A 19704-nucleotide genomic window follows, 5' to 3' on the forward strand; every position below is an offset into this window, starting at 1 on the left:
CCCACTAGGGATATAATCTTCCTGATAGACCCCAACTACCCTCTAAAGGAAAGAGACCTTGGCACAACCAATGCACTTTTTGCTGGTATAATTTCTCTGTCCTGCCCTCTTCTGCCTAGAAAAGTCTTTCATTTTGTATAGCTCTTGGGAGCTCCTTTTTATCTGCGAGACGGGATGCTGCCCAATTCATGAATTGTTAAATAAAGCCAGGAAGATCTTTAAATTATACTCTGTTGAATTTTGTTTTTTAATGCAACTCATCTGAATGTCATTTTTTCCTAAGTCATCAGTTTAACATGAATACTGAAAGATAATCGATTGACATGATCTTTGGAGTTTGCTTTAAAATATTCCAATTAAGGGGAAAAAAAATGGTTGGGAGTGGTAGTGAAGGCAGATGAAAGAAAAATGTTGGTAATTTCTGAAAGTCTAGAAATTTATCACACTTTTGAGATTTTCTACAACAAAGTTTTAAAATTTTAGCTTTTTCTAATTTTCACCCTCTGAATATTTTTCTTTTCTTTTTTTTTTTTTGGCCTACTAAAACCTGAGACGCTTGCCTGGGAAATTACATGGACAGAGGAGCCTGGTGGTCTACAGTCCATGGTATGTCAATAGTTGGACAGAGCTTAGTAACTAAACATCACGAATTTGTCAGTTTCTATTATGTGAGTACTGTAAGAGGCTAAATAATTAAAAGCATTATTTGTGATTAAAAACAAAACAAAACACAAAACCTGAGGGGGGTTCTGGCCGCAGGAAGAAAACAGCACCAGCAGTCCTTCGCAAACCTCCTCTTGTCTATTCGTGAATACACTGAATCCTCAGGGGACCCTCTGATCTGTTCTACACGTTTCGCTCGAAAGCAGAGCTTTCCTATGAAACCTGTTGGAAGCCAAAATGACATAAAGGGAGCAAGCAATTACCCCAGCACACATCTTGCTAAGGCGATAAAGCACAGATGCTCAAAGACGCAGTTCAAAGCTACGGCAAGGGAGATGCTGAGTACAGTTTCGCAAGAGAAAGCTTGGTGATGCCACCTCAGCCTCTACCAAGGCTGCTGCAAAACAGACGCTGTTATTTTCAATTTTCATCTTTTCACATGAAAGTAAAAAAAAAAAAAAAAATCACAGCTTTATACTCACAAAAATAGTGTGGGTCTTCCATAAAAGCTAAGTGGTCTGGAGTGAATTTTCCAACACCGGAAGAGTATCTATATACTTTATTAACATATAACTATCTACAGATTTCATTTTATAACTAATAAAGTTGGCTTTCCACACATAACCCAAGCTGGGCGGGGGCGGGGGGGGGTGTTATTAAATCTCCGCCGGCATCATCAATTATAACCAATTTCCTCCAGAAGCGGCGCTTTGGCCCCTCACCTCACAAGGCGAGAGAAAGCGCCCGGCGTCGGGCGTCTCCAGGGGGCAGCCCTCTCAGAACCGGAAGTCCTCTTCAGGCCTCAGTTTCCACAAAGTGAAAGAACCGCCGGCGGGTCGTACCGGTCCCCGGCCCCACCCTACCAGCGGGCAGCCACGCCCCGGGGGCGGAGACCGGGCGGAGCCGCGAGCTCTCCTCCGCCTCCTCCCGACTCGCCGCTGCCCCCGGTGCCGGCGGCGCATGTGCCTGGCCACCCCTCCCCGGCCCTGGATTCCACTTCCTCTCCGCTGGCGCTGCCGCCGCAGCCGCCTTCAGGCCCCGCGCCGCCTCCGGAGTCCATGGCCGGGACGCGCTGGGTGCTCGGGGCGCTGCTCCGCGGCTGCGGCTGCAACTGCAGCAGCTGCCGGCGCACCGGCGCCGCCTGCCTGCCCTTTTACTCGACCGCCGGCTCCTTTCCCTCGGGAGTCTCGGGCCGCCGCCGCCTGCTGCTGCTGCTCGGGGCCGCCGCGGCCGCCGCCTCTCAGACGCGGGGCTTCCAGAGCGGGCCTGTGACCGCCGGGAGGCTGGCGGGCCCTCCCACCGCGGCCGCGTCCGCCGCCGCCTCGTACCCGGCCCTGCGCGCCCCTTTGCTGCCGCAGTCACTGGCGGCGGCTGCGGCGGGCCCGGCGCGGGGCTACAGCCAGGTACGTGGGTGCCGCGAAGGGCTGCGCGCCGGACCCTGCCCGGCCGCGCGCCCGCTCCCCTCGGCGTGCGTCTCGCCGGCGCGCGCGGGGTTCCGCGGCACGCGCCGCACCCCCCTTCCGCTCCCACCCCCGCCCGCCCAGTCCTCCTATTGGGCCCCAGAACAAGGGACGCTTTCCCCGGCCTCGGCTTTTCTCCTTGTTTTTGTTCTCGTCCCGAGTCTGTGGTCGGTTGGGCAGTGTAAGTGTGACTGGGGGTGAATGTTGAGGCCTTGTTTCCCGCCGGCCTATGGTAGGTTTTGTGAGGCGGTCTCCGTCCCCGCCGCGCATCCCTGTCGCTCCCCGCCCCCCTGGTCGTGAAGTTGGGAGGCTGGACCCCCAGAGGGTCGGGACTTTCTGTGTCGCCCGAGCTCTAGGCCTGGGCGGCCCTCGGTGCACCTCGCGGTCCGCTGCTGCGAAGCTTCCCGCACTCGCGTGGGCTGGGTTGGTGGAGGGGTGGGGGGCAGAAGCAGGCTGGTCCCCGGGGCTGTCCTTCCTCTGGAGTCCCCGGGGAAAGGCGGGTTGCCCCAGTTACTGAAGGTCACCTCCGCCTCTTCTGACGGAAGGTCCTTCAGGACCGTGGGTCACCGCCGGTGGGAAGGACAGCTTGGAGACCGATATGGGGGGAGGGGGGCCGAGGAGAGAAGGCGTCTGGGGCTGATGATGACTTGGGGACCCAGGAGTGAGTCTACAGTAATTTACTTGTTTTTTTAGTGAGTGTGTACGGATTGCAAATATTTTGTGCCTCATAGGAAGCTTTCCTTCTGCTTGTTAGCGTGGCGTCTGGGAAATGTCAGCACACTTTTTTGACCACCATGTTCCTGAGGAAGCCTTGGGTCATATTTATCTTAATTCAGTTTGTGCTTCTCCTTGAACTTAGGGAAACTGGGAAGCTGATCAGCATGGCTGATGTCTGCCAGTGGCTGAGCTAATGGATTTGAATCCGGGCCCAATAGTTTTTGCTGCCCTTTTTTGTAAAAGCTTGGGATGTTTATGGAATTCTGGGAAAATGGGGAATGTTGTTTTGATTAAAAGAAAATAGTATGCCTTTGTGACCTGGCTGCTCTCTTTTTCTGATATTTGTTTCTGTGAATTTGGCTAATACAATGATATGTGTACAATGATATGTGTTGAGCCTTTACTAGTATTATACTGTGCTTGCATTATTGATTCCTTAAAATTATTTAAATCTTCGTGAAAATGACGGGAACATAAAAAACAGTGAAGTATCTCTCTTGAGTAGAATGCAAGTCACTTGACTTAAAGCCTGTCTTCCCTTGTTGATAATCGTAGTGCTTGTTGCATTTTTATTAAATACGTATTAGGCCTCTGCTAGACGTTTACATTTATCATTGACCTCTTACAATTAGACAAATTTTCATGTAAATGGTAGGATGATACAAAGGAATCCCTTTCCTTAGCCTAGTAGAGTGCAAGTCTTAAAACCCGAGTTGTCTTCCCTGGCTATGGTTCTGGTGCTTGTTAGAACCTTGTTATATTTCACTTTTTGTTTAGTCTGGTAAAATAAGAGTATTTTGGATATATCTCAAGCTCCAGTTGCCTCACACTACTGCTTTTGCGATTAATGATCTTTTCCTTATTCAGTTGACCTGACATGCCAGTTGACAGGTTAGGCTTTCCAAGCATCCTGCTGACTTGTTGATTTATGCACTCCTAAATGTCTTTTATTAGCTCCCCTTTGCCTACCAGTTTAAGGACACACACTGAGCTTAACACTCCAGTCTCTCTGCTGTGTGGTACCCAGTTCCTTTTGCCAGCTCATCTTCTTTGGCTCCTAATTGCACCCTGCAGTTTAGCCAAATACAATTATTGCTGTTTTGCAAATGGGCTTCTGTTCCTACTGTTTGTTCCCCTTACTTCTCAGACTGGAATGTCTGGCCTTTATATATTGCTCTCAGAATTCTAGCCTTCCTTCAGTGCTCATCTCATATCTTGTCTTGATTCTTTTGTTTGTGCTCTGTTTTCAATTTCTATAATATCTTGTATCGTAGCTGTAACACTTAAAACATCTTGTCTGTGTCCTTGTCCTATGCTACATGCTAAGCTTTTTGAGATGGAAGCCTAGTTATGGCCTACTGTAGTTAGGAGGTGTTTATATATTTGTCCAGTTGAAGGGACCTCTCTTGTCCCGCCTTAACTAAAACACTATTAGGTGTAATTTGAGATTGATAAATTTAAAAACAAGCCTGGAATAAAATTTACGTTCTGCCAAGCGATTAGGCTGTGTATGCTGCTTGCTTTAGGATGTGCAATGTAAGCCAGAACAGGATGAGTTAGATTTGTGAATTTTCCTTGCCTCTGAAATAACAAATTGTCCCTAAAGAATAACATTCAGAGTGTTTTTGTAGAAATAAATATCTGTTAAGTACGTGTTCAAGAAATATTTCTGCAATTCTTCATTTCTCTTGGAAGGAATCCAAAACTACCTACCTGGAGGACCTTCCACCTCTCCCTGAGTATGAATTGCCTCCGTCCAAGTTGGGAGAGGAAGTGGATGATGTTTATCTCATTCGAGCTCAAGGATTACCATGGTCCTGCACCGTAGAAGATGTCCTTAGCTTTTTCTCAGGTATATTTTATGTATGTACGTAAAAGGTAGTCCCATAAAATCCAAGTTAGACTATGCTGTAGACATCTTATTTGATGAATGGAAATTGTCACGTTCTGGGGACATCATATATATTATTTGTCATATATACCAGATTTAAAGACCTTAAATACAGCAAAAATTTTAAAGTTAAAACTGTATGGTATGAAACCAGTTTTCTCAGAAGTTTTAATATGTGCATAACCTGTTAGTGGAAATACGTTAGAATATACTTGAGTAGCTCTTTGTGTAACACATATATTTGTTGTTATTGTTCCCTTAGTAACATGTTTGAAGGTTTATGTATTTATGGTTGATCTTAATCTTTTGTATCTTCCTATGATTTTAATTTTCCTGCTTCTTAAGAGGCTTCTAGAAGATGCTGACTTAAATGTTACATGTTAAATGAACATGTAATACTATGTTAAGTACTTGATGTGCACTGTATTTACATCTTCAACTTGCTCCCAATATAAGGAGTGTGCAGTTTGGGGATGTCTTTTCTTTGGTAATGAAAAAGAGGAAAAGTTAAATTATGTTGCAAAATTATTCTGATAGGAGATATTTTAGAGTTCTTATGGATATGGTCATAACAAAGAAGACACTTATGCATAAACATAACCATATTTTAATTCTTTGAATGATGTTAAACCAGTTGTAGAAATATTTGGAAGGATATATTAATCACATTTTGTGTTGAGCCTAACCTGATTTGCCATTTACTGATCATGAGGTCATAAACTTATGTGATAAGGTTTGCTTATCTTTTCCACACGGAACATTTAAGAGACTACCACCATCATTAGCATTTGGATGCCTTTGGTGCTGAAGGTTTGTGTAAGGAAAATGGCGGGCAGTTTGGATACTGCTTCATTTTGTTGTTGGAAGATTGCAAATCTGATGACTTGTACTGATATGATTGAGCTAAAACTTTGATTTCTGGTTTTGATTGATTTTACTCACAAACTTTCAGACTGCAGAATTCGAAACGGTGAGAATGGAATTCACTTCCTCTTAAATAGAGATGGGAAACGAAGGGGTGATGCCTTAATTGAAATGGAGTCAGAGCAGGATGTGCAAAAAGCCTTAGAAAAACACCGCATGTACATGGGGCAGCGGTATGTGGAAGGTATGTGAAGTCATATTATCGCTTTTTGGGATCATCACGTTAGACTGTACTTTTCAAGGCAGTTTCATTTGACCCTATGTTAAATATTATGAATAGTGAAGTAGTTAGATACTGTGAATAACCCTTTTCCAAGGTGGGAAAATGAAGCCAAAAATAATCTCTGTTTCTTGTCTGTAAAATGAGGATGTTGACAAAGTTTACCTCTGATGTTGTGATGTTACTGCTGGCTCAGAGTAAACATCTGACAAATGTCATTTATTATTTTCACCAGAGAAGTATTAATACATATGTTTTTAGAGTCTTATATAACCTACCCAATGTGATTATTTTTAATGGATTCTTTGTTATGTAAATCTTGCATACCTTTTGTGCTCTTTTGCTTAGTCTATGAGATAAACAATGAAGATGTGGATGCCTTAATGAAGAGCCTGCATGTCAAGTCTGCACCTGTGGTAAATGATGGCGTGGTTCGCTTGAGAGGACTTCCTTATAGTTGCAATGAGAAAGACATCGTAGATTTCTTTGCAGGTGCTTTTCAGTTATATCATGTTTGGGATCTCATTTCATCTTCCTCTGGGTTTCCGTAGTGGCTTAGTGGTAAAGAATCCGCCTGCCAGTGCAGGAGACTTCAGTTCAGTCCCTGGGTCAGGAAGATCCCCTGGAGAAGGAAGTGACAATCCACTTCACTATTCTTGCCTGGGAAATCCCATAATGAGGGGAGCCTGGCAGGCTAGAGCCCATGGAGTCAAAAAGAGTCAGACATGACTAAGTGACTAAAAACAGCAACAGTCTTTTCCCTCCGTTGTTTCCTTTTATCTTAGGTGAACATTTTCCTAGTCAGTCAGTTCAGTTGTGTTCAGTTGCTAAGTTGTGTCTGACTCTTTGCAACCCCATGGACTGCAGCAGGCCAGGCCTCTCTGACCATCGCTAACTCCCAGAGTTTACTCAAAATCATGACCATTGAATTGGTGTTGCCATCCAACCATCTCATCCTCTGTCATCCCCTTCTCCTCCCGCTTTCAGTCTTTTCCAACATCACAGTCTTTTCAGATGAGTTAGTCCTTCACATCAGGTGGCCAAAGTATTGGAGTTTTAGCTTCAGCATTAATCCTTCCAGTGAATATTCAGGGTTGATTTCCTTTAGGATGGGCTGGCTGGATCTCCTTGCAGTCCATGGGACTCTCAGTAGTCTTCAACACCAGAGTTCGAAAGCATCAATTCTTTGGTGCTCAGCTTTCTTTATAGTCCTACTTTCACATCCATACATGACTACTGGAAAAATGATAGCTTTGACTAGACGGACCTTTGTTGGAAAAGTAATGTCTCTGCTTTTTAATATGCTGTCTAGGTTGGTTATAGCTTTTCTTCCAAGGAGTAAGCGTCTTTAAATTTCATGGCTGCAGTCACAATCTGCAGTGATTTTGGAGCCCAAGAAAATAAAGTCTCTCACTGTTTCCCCATCTATTTGCCATGAAATGATGGGACCAGATGCTATGATCTCAGTTTTCTGAATGTTGAGTTTTTTTTTTTTTCCCCAGCCTCTATCCCCACCCACTCCGAATGTTGAGTTTTAAGCCAACTTTTTCAGTCTCCTCGTTCACTTTCATCAAGAGGCTCTTTAGTTCTTCTCTTTCTGCCATATGGGTGGTGTCACCTGCATATCTGAGGTTATTGTTATTTTTCCCGGCAATCTTGATTGAAGCTTGTGCTTCATCCAGCCCAGCATTTCTCATGATGTACTCTGCATATAAGTTAAATAAGCAGGGTGACAATATACAGCCTTGAAGTATTCCTTTTCCTATTTGGAACCAGTCTGTTGTTTCATTTCCAGTTCTAACTGTTACTTCCTGACCTGCGTACAGGTTTCTCAAGAGGTAGGTCAAGTGGTCTGGTATTCCCATCTCTTAAGAATTTTCTACAGTTTGTTGTGATCCACACAGTCAAAGGCTTTGGCATAGTCAGTAAAGTAGGAATAGATGTTTTTCTGGAACTCTTGCTTTTTTGATGATCCAGCAGATGTTGGCAATTTGATCTCTGGTTCCACTGCCTTTTCTAAAACCAGCTTGAACATCTGGAAGTTCACAGTTCATGTAGTGTTGAAACCTGGCTTGGAGAATTTTGAGCATCACTTTACTAACGTGTGAGATGAGTGCAATTGTGCTGTAGTTTGAGCATTCTTTGGCATTGCCTTTCTTTGGGATTGAAATGAAAACTGACCTTTTCCAGTCCTGTGGCCACTGCTGAGTTTTCCAAATTTGCTGGCATATCAAGTGCAGCACTTTCACAGCATCATCTTTTAGGAATTGAAGTAGCTCGACTGGAATTCCATCACCTCCAGCAGCTTTGTTCATAGTGACGCTTCTACGGCCCACTTGTTTAGGGGAGAAGTCTTCATTTGGAGTTGCAATATTTATAGATTATATAAGTATTTTGACCTATCATGCTGATCTTTGAGGGTGTCATATTTAAAAGTGATTTCACGTGAAGTTTTTATTTTTTTTCTATGAGGAAAACATTCTTTCATAAAAGTGGCTGTATTTGTCTAAGACAGCAATTTATATGACTTAAAAGCATTAATATTTAATTCTTAGCAGTAAGATATGCATCAGTAGTGATGTTACTCTAAATTTCTATTTCCCCTAATCTGTAATTAATGGCAAAAAAAGAGAGAGAGTTGTTTTTTAGATGGACTTCTTGGACCCTAAACATTCTGGGAATAGGTGGGTGTTACTGGCTTTTGACTGCATAATAATTTTCTTCCCATTAGGCAGGTATAGGCTTTGAGACTGGCAAACTAGCCACACAATTTTACTAATAAAATTAAAAAAGAAATTCTTAGTATGTGATTGAATGTATTAAGTCGTAAGACTAAAAAAGCTCCTGTTAAGCAGCACTAATTTGTAATAATTTTTGGACACCTAGGACTGAATATAGTAGACATTACTTTTGTCATGGATTATAGAGGGAGAAGAAAAACAGGAGAAGCCTATGTGCAGTTTGAAGAACCAGAAATGGCCAGCCAAGCCCTTTTGAAACACAGGGAAGAAATTGGCAACCGGTGAGTGAAGCAGATAGTAAAGATGTAGAAAGATCAAACATTGGGTCATTCTGATGAACACAGTGTAACATGACTGTAAAATTATTTCAATACAGACATGAGCTGTCACATGTCCATCACTTAGATGAATAAATTGTTAACATTTGTTGTATTTGCTGCATCTGTTTTTTCAGTTTGTCTTTTCTTTTTTTAACATGATCTCAATACTTATTATCTAATGCCAGTCCATAATCACTTTTTCCTGTTTATACCCAGAGTGTCCTTTTCTAGTTGCCTTCTTTTCCCCCACCAAAATCTAGACATGGTCCACACGTTGCATTTGATTGTATGCTTCCAATTCTGTTAAGTTTGAGCAAATCCCCTTTCCCTGTTTATTCCCTTCTCCTTTTTATTATTTTTTTTTCCCATTAGGCCATGCCACGTAGCTTGTGGGATCTATGTTCCCCGAATGGGGATTGAACCCACACCCACAGCAATAAAAGCACTGAGTCCTAGCCACTTGACCACCAGAGAATTCACCACCCCCTACCCCCCAACCTTTTTTAAAATCCAGTTGGCTTTTGAAGAAATTGAGTCAGAGGTCCTGTATAGTGTCTCACATTCTGTATTTATATTTTTGCTTCCTCATGGTGTCCTTTATCTTACCTCTTTGTATCCTGTGTTAAATCCTGATAACCAGATGTTAAAATCTCAGATATATTCGGGTTAACATTTTAATATGGATACTCGATAGAGGTTTACCAGTTGCTCAGCGGTAAAGAATCTGCCTATTAATGCAAGAGATGTGGGTTGGATCCCTGGGTTGGGAAGATCCATGCTGGACAAGAAAATGGCAACCCACTCCAGTATTCTTGCCTGGAAAATTCCATGGACAGGAGCCTGGTAGGCTAGAGTCCATGTGGTCACGAAGAGTTGGACACAGTTAAGCATGAGCACAATAAATCTCTTTAGTAAATTTAAGAAAAGTTGCCCGTCTAGGTCTGTAAATGCAAATGACTCCTATAATTTGAGCTTGATAACCTAATTTGAAAAAGCATTGTTCAGAAAAAGGAAACTGGTTTCAGAAGCTTGAATTTAATAGTTCCACAGCCATACAGAAAGGAAGTTAGAACTGACATTTAGTTCATGAATTCTCTTTATCCTCTAGTTAAGTCCTGAGGCAAGTTAGCTCGTCATATACAGTGACTTTTAATGTCTTGGCAGATATGATGAATTTTCACAGAAGTGATTTGTAAGACCTCAAGAGATTATTAATCAACTGTATTAAAAAAAAACAAAATCTTTCTTAACAGATTCTTTTTATATATACAGTTGACCTTTGCATATTGTCGTTGTGAAATGAAATGGGGTAGAAAACATTGGTAAAAGAAAACTGTTTTCTTGGAGAGGATTAAATCATTGACTTGGTCTGTTGAGAGTACTTTTTCATGGGCTAATGTCTATGTCCATTCTTACTTTTTTCCCCACCTGTTATCTTTGGACACCCATGTTTGTTAACCTTTGAAAATATATATGCATATTTTATTTTAAAAGAGTTCACTATGAAGTTAATGTGTACATATTTACTTTTGTTTTGACATAGATATATAGAGATATTTCCAAGCAGAAGGAATGAAGTTCGAACACACGTTGGTTCTCATAAGGGAAAGAAAATAGCATCTTCTCCCACTGCTAAATATATAACTGAGCCAGAAATGGTCTTTGAAGAGCATGAAGTAAATGAGGATGTCCGACCCATGACAGCTTTTGAAAGTGAGAAGGAAATAGGTAAGGACTTGCCTCTTATTAAAACTCATTGGGTCTGCCTTGTATGTTTTGATATTTGTTAAAAAAAAAACAAAAACCTGTTTTATGACCATGTTGTATGCTATTGTAAAAGTATAGGATAAAGGGTATTGAGTTAAATATTTAATATATCTTTGAGTGTAGTGTGTACTGTGAACACAGAGTCTTCCCTCAGTATTCACAGGGGGTTGGGTCCAGTACTCGTCATGGATACCAGAACCCATGAATTCTCAAGTCTGATAGTCAGCCCTCTGTATCCAGAGGCTCCACATACAGGGTATGAAGATACAAGGCCGAAGATACAAGTTTTTAAAAACTTTACTTATTGTTTTGTAGATTCTGTGTCAAAAGCTAGGTTTCACATATATAACAAAAAGAATTAAGTTTGTCAACATTTTAAACTTAAGTTGGGAAAAGATGTGTGTAAGAAAGCAGGATTGTTGACAAAGGAAGGAATGTTGTCTACCTCTGTATTTAATTATTCCTTTGATTCTTAATCCTAAAACAGTGTTTAGAATCTTGAAAGTTTGATAAATACATTGTAAGTTTGTGCCCTAGAAATATCCCGTTACCATATTAATTTTTTTTAAGTGATTATAACCCAGGAAATTTTTCTTGCCTTTATTTTTTCATTCATAATCGTTTTTCCTTCTCTTTGTTGTTAGAGAAAGATACATTCTTTATAATCTGGTAATGGTTTGAGACACTAAATCCTTATAAGTGTTCAGGTGATATCTGTTAGTGGGGGAAATTTCAGATGACTGGCTTTTAAAATGGAAGCCCTCTTCCTTACGATTTGAAGAGGAATTGAGGATTTTGACATTAAAGTCATTTCTGATTGCAGTCTGCTAATAATTCCTGAAGCTTTGATGTTCCTGACAGTGCTTTTTGTTCTACTTGTCAGAGTTGCCTAAGGAGATGTCAGAAAAGCTTCCAGAGGCTGTTGATTTTGGAACTACGTCTTCACTACATTTTGTCCACATGAGAGGATTGCCTTTCCAAGCCAATGCCCAAGACATTATAAATGTGTGTGGCAGTAAGATATCCAATCTCAATAGCTTTGAACAACAGTTCTGAAGTTTTGAACTTCTATTTGGGGAAGGTAGAGAAGAAAAGTAACAGTGATTCTGTAGTATCTTTGAACAGCAAGATGGCATCTCCATGACTCTAGAAGCTTGTTTTATTTTCGTTGGCTGAGAAGTGTGGGTTTTATTACATTTAAAGTCATATATATAATGGATAAGAAGATTTTACAGATGTAGAATAATATGGTATAGGTTTAGTATTCAAAGTAAAAAATTTTTTTATTTTACGATAGATACTATATGAAATGAAAAGATATGAAACAACAAAGTACTTACTGATTTTCTGAACTTGAGGATGTATACTTAAGGTAGATCCAAAACCGGAGCCTTCAGTTAGCAGTAGGGCATCAGAATGGTCTTCATTATTTCAAAAAGCCTAATAGGAATCATGTCTTTACCCAAATGAAGGTTACATAGTCTCATTAAAGAGTTGCTTTCTGTTGCTTTGATTTGGAATATTAACCACTCATTGTGGTAGATCTGTTTAGGTGGTATGGTAAGAAAATGATTATTAGCTGCATGTCTGATTAAAACATGGTAAAAATGAATGATTATTAAAAAATGAAGTATTTTTGATGGGTGATTTTTTTAGAAACACAGAAGGATGTATGTGGGAGGAATAATATAAGTAGTCCTTGTTGGTATAAAGGAAAGTTTGAAAACTATTTGTATATTATTGTGTTTATAGTGTAAGTTCTCTGTGAACAGATATTTGAAACATAGCCTTGAGTTCTAAGAAGATCAGAAGAGCCAAAAGAAGTGGTAGATGTGTAATTACATAGTTGCTTAAAGAGGTTTCCTAAAAATAAACTTATTAGATGTATGAATTAGAGTCTGAAAGAAAAGTGCAGTGCCACCAGACTTCTAGAAATTGGACCTAGTAACATTATGTTCCTTTTGGCTCCCTTTGTTTGTTTAGTTTTTTGCTCCATTGAAGCCTGTTAGAATCACCATGGAATACAGTTCCAGTGGGAAGGCCACTGGAGAAGCTGATGTGCACTTCGATACCCATGAGGATGCTGTTGCAGCTATGCTCAAGGATCGGTCCCATGTTCGTAAGTGCTGCCCATGATTTTTGTTATCAATTTTGACAACAAATCCCTTTTTCTGTTGTAGAGTTTACCCAGAAGTCTTTCATTGGGGAACTGTACTCTGCTATTACTATTAAGTAAATGTAAAGAGGACAAAATTCTACATTATAATGGGAAGCATTTGTCTATTTACTATTCTGTATATTTCTATCCAGAGTTAGGAGGTTTTTTTGGTTTTGTTTTAGTTTTTACCTGAGGAAAGGATGGGACAGAGAGTTTGAGTTGCTGGCTAAACTCAAAAAAATGGCTACAATATTACTTCTGCCTTTGTAATTTCTTAAAAATGGACTCTTTTATGTTATTCTCAGACCATAGGTATATTGAATTGTTCCTGAATTCATGTCCGAAAGGAAAATAAGACTTCAAAGGATTCCAGTTATAATAAGGTAAATTTAAGAGGTAGACTTGTGGAAATTATTTTCAGTTGATAAATTAATCATTAACTCACTAATTTGTAATATGTAAAACCATTTTCATTTTAATAAAGATCAAACTAATCATGATTGAAGCCTCACTATAAGAAATGAAATTCTTCTGGGAAATAGAATTCATTATGATCCTATAGTGGCTTTATTTTCCCATTAGAATCTCTTTGCATCATTCCCAGCATTCATCTTGCTATGTGTCTAAAAAGAACTCCTCACCTTTAGTAGCTGCATATTATATTATAATACACTGAAAATGTGCCTCATATTAGCTTGTCTTCCTAAAAAATTGACTGACATTTCTTAGTTCTAAGGTACAGCCTTGTCTAACTCAGTGAAACTATGAGCCGTGCCTTGTAGGGCCATGCAAGATGGACAGGTCATGGTGGAGAGTTTTCTGACAAAATGTGGTCTACTAGAGAAGTAAATGGCAAACCACTTCAGTATTGCCTTGAGAACCTTATGAACAGTATGAAAAGGCAAAAAGATATAACACTGAAAGATTAATTCCCCAGGTTGGTAGGTGCCTGGTATGCTGCTGGAGAAGAGTGAAGAAGTAACTTGAGAAAGGATGAAGAGACCAGACCCAAAGCAAAAACAGTACCCAGTGGTTGATGTGACTGGTGGTGGAAGTAAAGTCTGATGCTGTAAAGAACTATATAGCATAGGAACCTGAAATGTTAGGTCCATGAATCGAGGTAAATTGGAAGTGATCGGACAGGAGATGGCAAGAGTGAACATTGACATTTTTGGAATCAGTGAGCTAAAATGGACTGGGATGGGCGAATTTAACTCCAGTAGTCATGTATGGATGTGAGAGTTGAACTGTAAAGAAAGTTGAGCACCAGAGAATTGATGCTTTTGAACTGTGGTGTTGGAGAATACTCTTGAGGGTCCCTTGGACTGCAAGGAGAGCCAACCAGTCCATCCTAAAGGAGATCAGTCCTGAGTGTTCATTGGAAGGACTGATGTTGAAGCTGAAGCTCCAATTCTTTGGCCACTTGGTGCAAAGAGCTGACTCATTTGAAAAGACCCTGATGCTGGGAAAGATTGAGGGCAGGAGGAAAAGGGGACGACAGAGGATGAGATGGTTGGATGGCATCGCTGACTCATTGGATGTGAGTTTGGGTAAACTCCACGAGTTGGTGATGGACAGGGAGGCCTGGCGTGCTGCGGTCCATGGGGTCATAAAGAGTCGGACACGACTGAGCAACTGAACTGAACTGAACCATTATATATACTACTGTGGGCAAGAATCCCTTAGAAGAAATGGAATAGCCGTCATAGTCAACAAGAGTCTGAAATGCAGTTCTGGGGTGCAATCTCAAAAATGACAGAATGATCTCTTGTTTGTTTCCAAGGCAAACCATTCAATATCACAGTAATCCAAGTTTGTGCCCCAACCAGTAATACTGAAGAAGCTGAAGTTGAATGGTTCTATGAAGACCTACAAGACCTTCTAGAACTAACACCCAAAAAAGATGTTCTTTTCATCATAGGCAAATGGAATGCAAAAGTAGGAAGTCAGGAGATACCTGGAGTAACAGGCAAATTTGGCCTTGGAGTACAAAATGAAGCAGGACAAAGGCTAACAGAGTTTTGCCAAGAGACGCACTGGTCATAGCAAACACCCTCTTCAACAACACACGAGAAAACTCTACACATGGACATCACCAGATGGTCAATACCAAAATCAGATTGATTGTTTGCAGCCAAAGATGGAGAAGCTCTATATAGTCAGTGAAAATAAGATCAGGAGTTGACTGTGGTTCAGATCATGAACTCCTTATTGCCAAATTCAGACTTAAATTGAAGAAAGTAGGAAAAACTACTAGACCATTCAGGTATGACTTAAATCTTTATGGTTATACAGGGGAAGGGACAAATAGATTCAAGGGTTTAGATCTGATAAGACAGAGTACCTGAAGAACTATGGACAGAGGTTCATGACATTGTACAGGAGGCAATGATCAAGACCATCCGCAAGAAAAATTCCTAAAGGCAAAATGGTTGTCTGAGGAGGTCTTATAAATAGCTAAGAAGAGACGCGAAAGGCAAAGGAGAAAAGGAAAGATATACACATTTGAATGCAGAGTTCCGCAGAATAGCAAGGAGAGGTAAGAAAGCCTTACTCAGTGATCAGTGCAAAGAAACAGAGGAAGACGACAGAATGGGAAAGACGAGAGGTCTCTTCAAGAAAATTAGAGATACCAAGGGAACATTTCATGCAAAGATGGGAATGATAAAGGACAAACGATCTGGACCTAACAGAAGCAGAAGATATTAGGAAGAGGTGGCAAGAATACATGAAAGAACTATACAAAAAATATCTTCATGATCCAGATAACCACGATGGTGTGATTATCCACCTAGAGTCAGACATCCTGCAATGCAAAGTCAGGTGGGCCTTAAAAAGTGTCACTACAAACAAAGCTAGTGGAGGTGATGGAATTCCAGTTGAGCTATTTCAAATCCTAAAAGATAATAGTGTTAAAGTGCTGCACCCAAGGGATATGTCAGCATATCCATGTCAAATATGGAAGCAAATGTGGAAAACTCAGCAGTGGCCACAGGACTGGAAAAGGTCAGTTTTCATTCCAGTCCCTAAGAAAGGCAATGCCAAAGAATGTTCTCATTACCTCACAATTGCACTCATCTCACATGCTAGTAAAGTAATGTTCAAAGTTCTCCAAGCAAGGCTTTAACAGTATGTGAACCATGAACTTCCAGATGTCCAAGCTGGATTTAGAAAAGGCAGAGGAACCAAAGATCAAATTGCCAACATACGTTGGGTCATCAAGAAAGGAAGAGAGTTCCAGAAAAACATCTACTTCCGCTTTATTGACTACCCCAAAGCCTTTGACTGTGTGGATCACAACAAATTGTGGAAGATTATTAGAGATGGGAATACCAGACCACCTGACCTGCCTCTTAAGAAATCAGTATGCAGGTCAGGAAGCAACAGTTAGAACTGGACATGGAACGACAGACTGGTTCAAAATTGAGAAAGCAGTACGTCAAGGCTGTATATTGTCAGCCGGCTTACTTAACTTATATACAGAGTACATCATGCGGAATGCCGGACTGGATGAAGCACAAGCTGGAATCAAGATTGCTGGGAGAAATATCAGTAACCTCAGATATGGAGATGACACCACCCTTATGGCAGAAAGTGAAGAACTAAAGAGCCTTTTGACGAAAGTGAAAGAGGAGAGTGAAAAAAGCTGGCTTAAAACTCAACATTCAGAAAACTGAGATCATGGCATCTGGTCCCATCACTTCATGGCAAATACATGGGTAAACAATGGAGACAGTGAGAGACTGTATTTTCTTGGGCTCCAAAATCACTGCAGATGGTGACTTCAGCCATGAAATTACAAGACACTTGCTCCTTGGAAGAAAATCTATGACCAACCTAGACAGCACATTGAAAAACAGAGACATTACTTTGCCAACAAAGGTCCATACAGTCAAAGCTGTGGTTTTTCCAGTAGTCATGTATGGATGTGAGAGTTGGACCATAAAGCTGAGCACTGAAGAATTATGCTTTTGAGCTATGGTGTTGGAGAAGACTTGAGAGTCCTTGGACAGCAAGGAGATCAAACCAGTCTATCCTAAAGGAAATCAGTCCTGAATATTCATTGGAAGGACTGATGCTAAAGCTGAAACTCCAATATTTGGGCCACCTGATGTGAAGAACTGACTCATTGGAATAGACCCTGATGCTGGGAAAGATTGAAGGCAGGAGGAGAAAGGAACAACAGCGGATGAGACGGTTGGATGGTGTTAGCGAGTCTATGGGAATGTGTTTGAGCAAGCTTTGGGAGTTGTTGAAGGACAGGGAAGCCTGGTGTGCTGCAGTCCATGGGATCACAAAGAGTTAGACATGACTAAGCAGCTGAACTGAACTGAAGGTATTTTTAAGATGTTTGAAACAATACATTTGAAACCAGGGTGTATCATGGATTTATATATGTTTAATGTACTACTGTTTATTTTCCTAAAATGGTGTCATGAAAATTGTCCTAGGAAGTACATAGATTTCATAGAGTTTTATCTGTGACAAATCAAGTAAATATGTTTTGATGTTGCTTCCCTGACTCAGTGCAGTGTGGTATCTTTTTCCCCATAATTAATGTATTGTGATCATTTTTCTATCAGTAGTGATGCATTCCTTTAAAACATTTAACTGTAATGAGTTCTTGAAAACACATGGGGCATTTCTTTACTGTAGTCATAGGCCATTTTTGGATATAAAATCCCACAGTTGTGGGCCTTATTTATTTACATTAGATAAAATCTGTGTAAAGTATATTTTGTGTTCAACCTTGAAAATCTGCTGTCTTTCTACCAGGCTGCAAACACTCATGCCTAACTAATTTTCTTTACCTTAATTGTTTGTTAGATAACTTGCAGTAAATCAGAAAAAAACAAAGTATTGAATTTGTAGTTTTAAATGATATGGAAATATGTGCAGCACTTTTTTAGTTTGAGTAAAAATGTGCAACTTTTTTGTTTTATTTTTAGGATGAAGCAAGAAGCATTTCATTTGCACGTCTTTCTTGGACTTGGGATCTAAAGTTCCAGTTTTTTAGCAGCAACTGCTAGAGAAGTGATTTCAAGATTTTGGGTTAATTGCTTATAAGGAAAATTCCATAGTGGACTGTTCAGAGAAAAAGATTCAGTTTAGGATTATGATACAAACCTCAAATTTAGTTTTTTTGTTTAAATTGTCCAGGATCTGGTTTAAAAATCTGCTCTTTTTTATATAATTAAACAGTTTGTTTTCATAGATGATTTATGACCCAGAAGGCTACATATTTTTATTCAGCACTGTCCTTTAAAATCTTTATCCCATTTTAAAAATTATCCATTTGAGGTTTTGGGTTTTGCCAATGAATTAAGAAATACAATGTAAAACTTTTCATGGAATAAAATACTGATTTATTTTAGCCAAATACTCACCAAAGCAAGGAAAGTTTTCAGGCCCTTGAACCATTATAGTTCCGCAGAGTTATTTTAATTTTAGATGTATTTGATTACTTAGACAGGGGTAGGGATTTAAAAAAAAAAATCAAAACAGAAAATAAATACCACATGTTAGTGAGTGTAAATGACAATAATTTGGCAGTTTTATGTCTTTAGAAATGTTTTGCCTTTTTCAGCCTTGTGCTAAAGGCATTTAATATTGGTGCCTGTATAATTAAGGAGGGAATTATAGTCTCAACTTAAAAGTTGTCTGACCCACCCCCTCCTCATCCCCGCGCCCCACCCCCCCATCACCTTGTTTTGATTTTTGGGTAAACCTTAAGGTGTGTGTTAGTCTAAGAACTGTGAAGTGACATGTCATAACAGTCCTGACTTGTAGGGACATTAATGGCTTCACTTGAATTTAAACCAGCTCTAGGTAGGAAAAAAATCGTGTCTCCTCATTTGCTTTTTCAGTGGGGTAGCACATCCCATATTTTAGAACAAGTAGGGGTGCCTTGCTTAAATAAAAATAGTATTTAATGTATAATTGTGTGAAAGGGTTATGGGTGAAGCTGTATTTCTGTCACATTGTGGCAGTACCTTCTGCTTTAATATTAAACAGCTTGTTATTTAAATACTGGATCAAAATGGCTGGCTTCAAACTGTAGTCATTAATAAACTAACTTTATGTGTACCTGTGTAGGAGAATCAAAGTTCTGTATAGTTTCTTTGCCTTGTTCCTGTTCTCAGGGTGACAGCTGTCACGTGGTTACCAGGAGATGCAATTCTAGTTCTTAAAGTTGAATTAGCCCAGATTTCTGAGAGGTGTTATCTGAAAGAGAGATTATGCCTTCTCTCACTTAAATCATAACCATCTTTGAATACCAGCTAAGATGAAATCACTGTACTGTAAGTAGTCAATAAATGAAGACTTGTTTCAGGCTGAAGATTACCTAAGAGTATTTATTTTGGAGTGTGTGAATCAACCTAATATATTTTTGTTACATCAAGTCCTGGCATATTAATATAAGAAGAAATGGTTTATTTTAGTTGTGTTTGTTTTTATCATCCTATAAGAATGTGAGTCAATCAACCAATTTAACATCTTCCATGTTACTACCTAGATAGAAATGTATTTTCATACGTGGTTGAGTGTACTGAGCTATGTGAACTGGTGTCTGTAGCTCTATGAGCTATTAGAATATGATCTTTTCTCTCTCTCTCTCTGTACAACTCTTAGGGCATTAAGATGTTCTGTGGTGGATAAGCTAGAAGAGGTATATCTTCTTAGTGTACTAGTGGCCGAGTTCTCAAAAAAACAAAACAAAACACAAAACTGGTGTGCATTCTTGGGAAGTCATATCATGAATTCATGTAATACTTTCCAATACTCCCTTTAATAGGTTATTGCTCATAATTTATGTTAGTGAGTAATAGCTGACAAGGCAAA

At 40.0% G+C, this 19704-nt stretch overlaps 1 protein-coding gene across 2 annotated transcripts; it reads left to right on the forward strand.

The window, feature by feature from the left end:
• The first annotated feature begins 1706 nt into the window (after window positions 1–1706).
• GRSF1 (G-rich RNA sequence binding factor 1) lies at window positions 1707–19201 on the forward strand. Of its 2 annotated transcripts, none has more exons than XM_061145820.1 (10): window positions 1707–2066; window positions 4536–4692; window positions 5684–5839; window positions 6224–6367; window positions 8762–8897; window positions 10480–10664; window positions 11587–11708; window positions 12687–12822; window positions 13167–13244; window positions 17811–19201. In XM_061145820.1, the coding sequence occupies exons 1-9, from the start codon at window positions 1722–1724 to the stop codon at window positions 13214–13216; spliced, it is 1431 nt and encodes a 476-aa protein (XP_061001803.1). In that variant the 5' UTR covers window positions 1707–1721; the 3' UTR covers window positions 13217–13244; window positions 17811–19201. The 2 variants fall into 2 exon arrangements, with proteins under 2 accessions (XP_061001803.1, XP_061001804.1); XM_061145821.1 differs by lacking the exon at window positions 1707–2066 and adding an exon at window positions 2236–2355.
• The last annotated feature ends 503 nt before the right edge of the window (window positions 19202–19704 follow it).

This window comes from Dama dama, chromosome 6, assembly GCF_033118175.1.
Source record: "Dama dama isolate Ldn47 chromosome 6, ASM3311817v1, whole genome shotgun sequence".
In the NCBI taxonomy this organism is placed as follows: Eukaryota; Metazoa; Chordata; class Mammalia; order Artiodactyla; family Cervidae; genus Dama; species Dama dama.

Coding starts and splice junctions, on each gene's coding strand:
- GRSF1 (XM_061145820.1), top strand. CDS start 1,722: ATGGCCGGGACGCGCTGGGTGCTCGGGGCGCTGCTCCGCGGCTGCGGC. Junction 10,665..11,586: donor TGAAAGTGAGAAGGAAATAG/GTAAGGACTTGC, acceptor TCTACTTGTCAG/AGTTGCCTAAGGAGATGTCA. Junction 12,823..13,166: donor CAAGGATCGGTCCCATGTTC/GTAAGTGCTGCC, acceptor TGTTATTCTCAG/ACCATAGGTATATTGAATTG.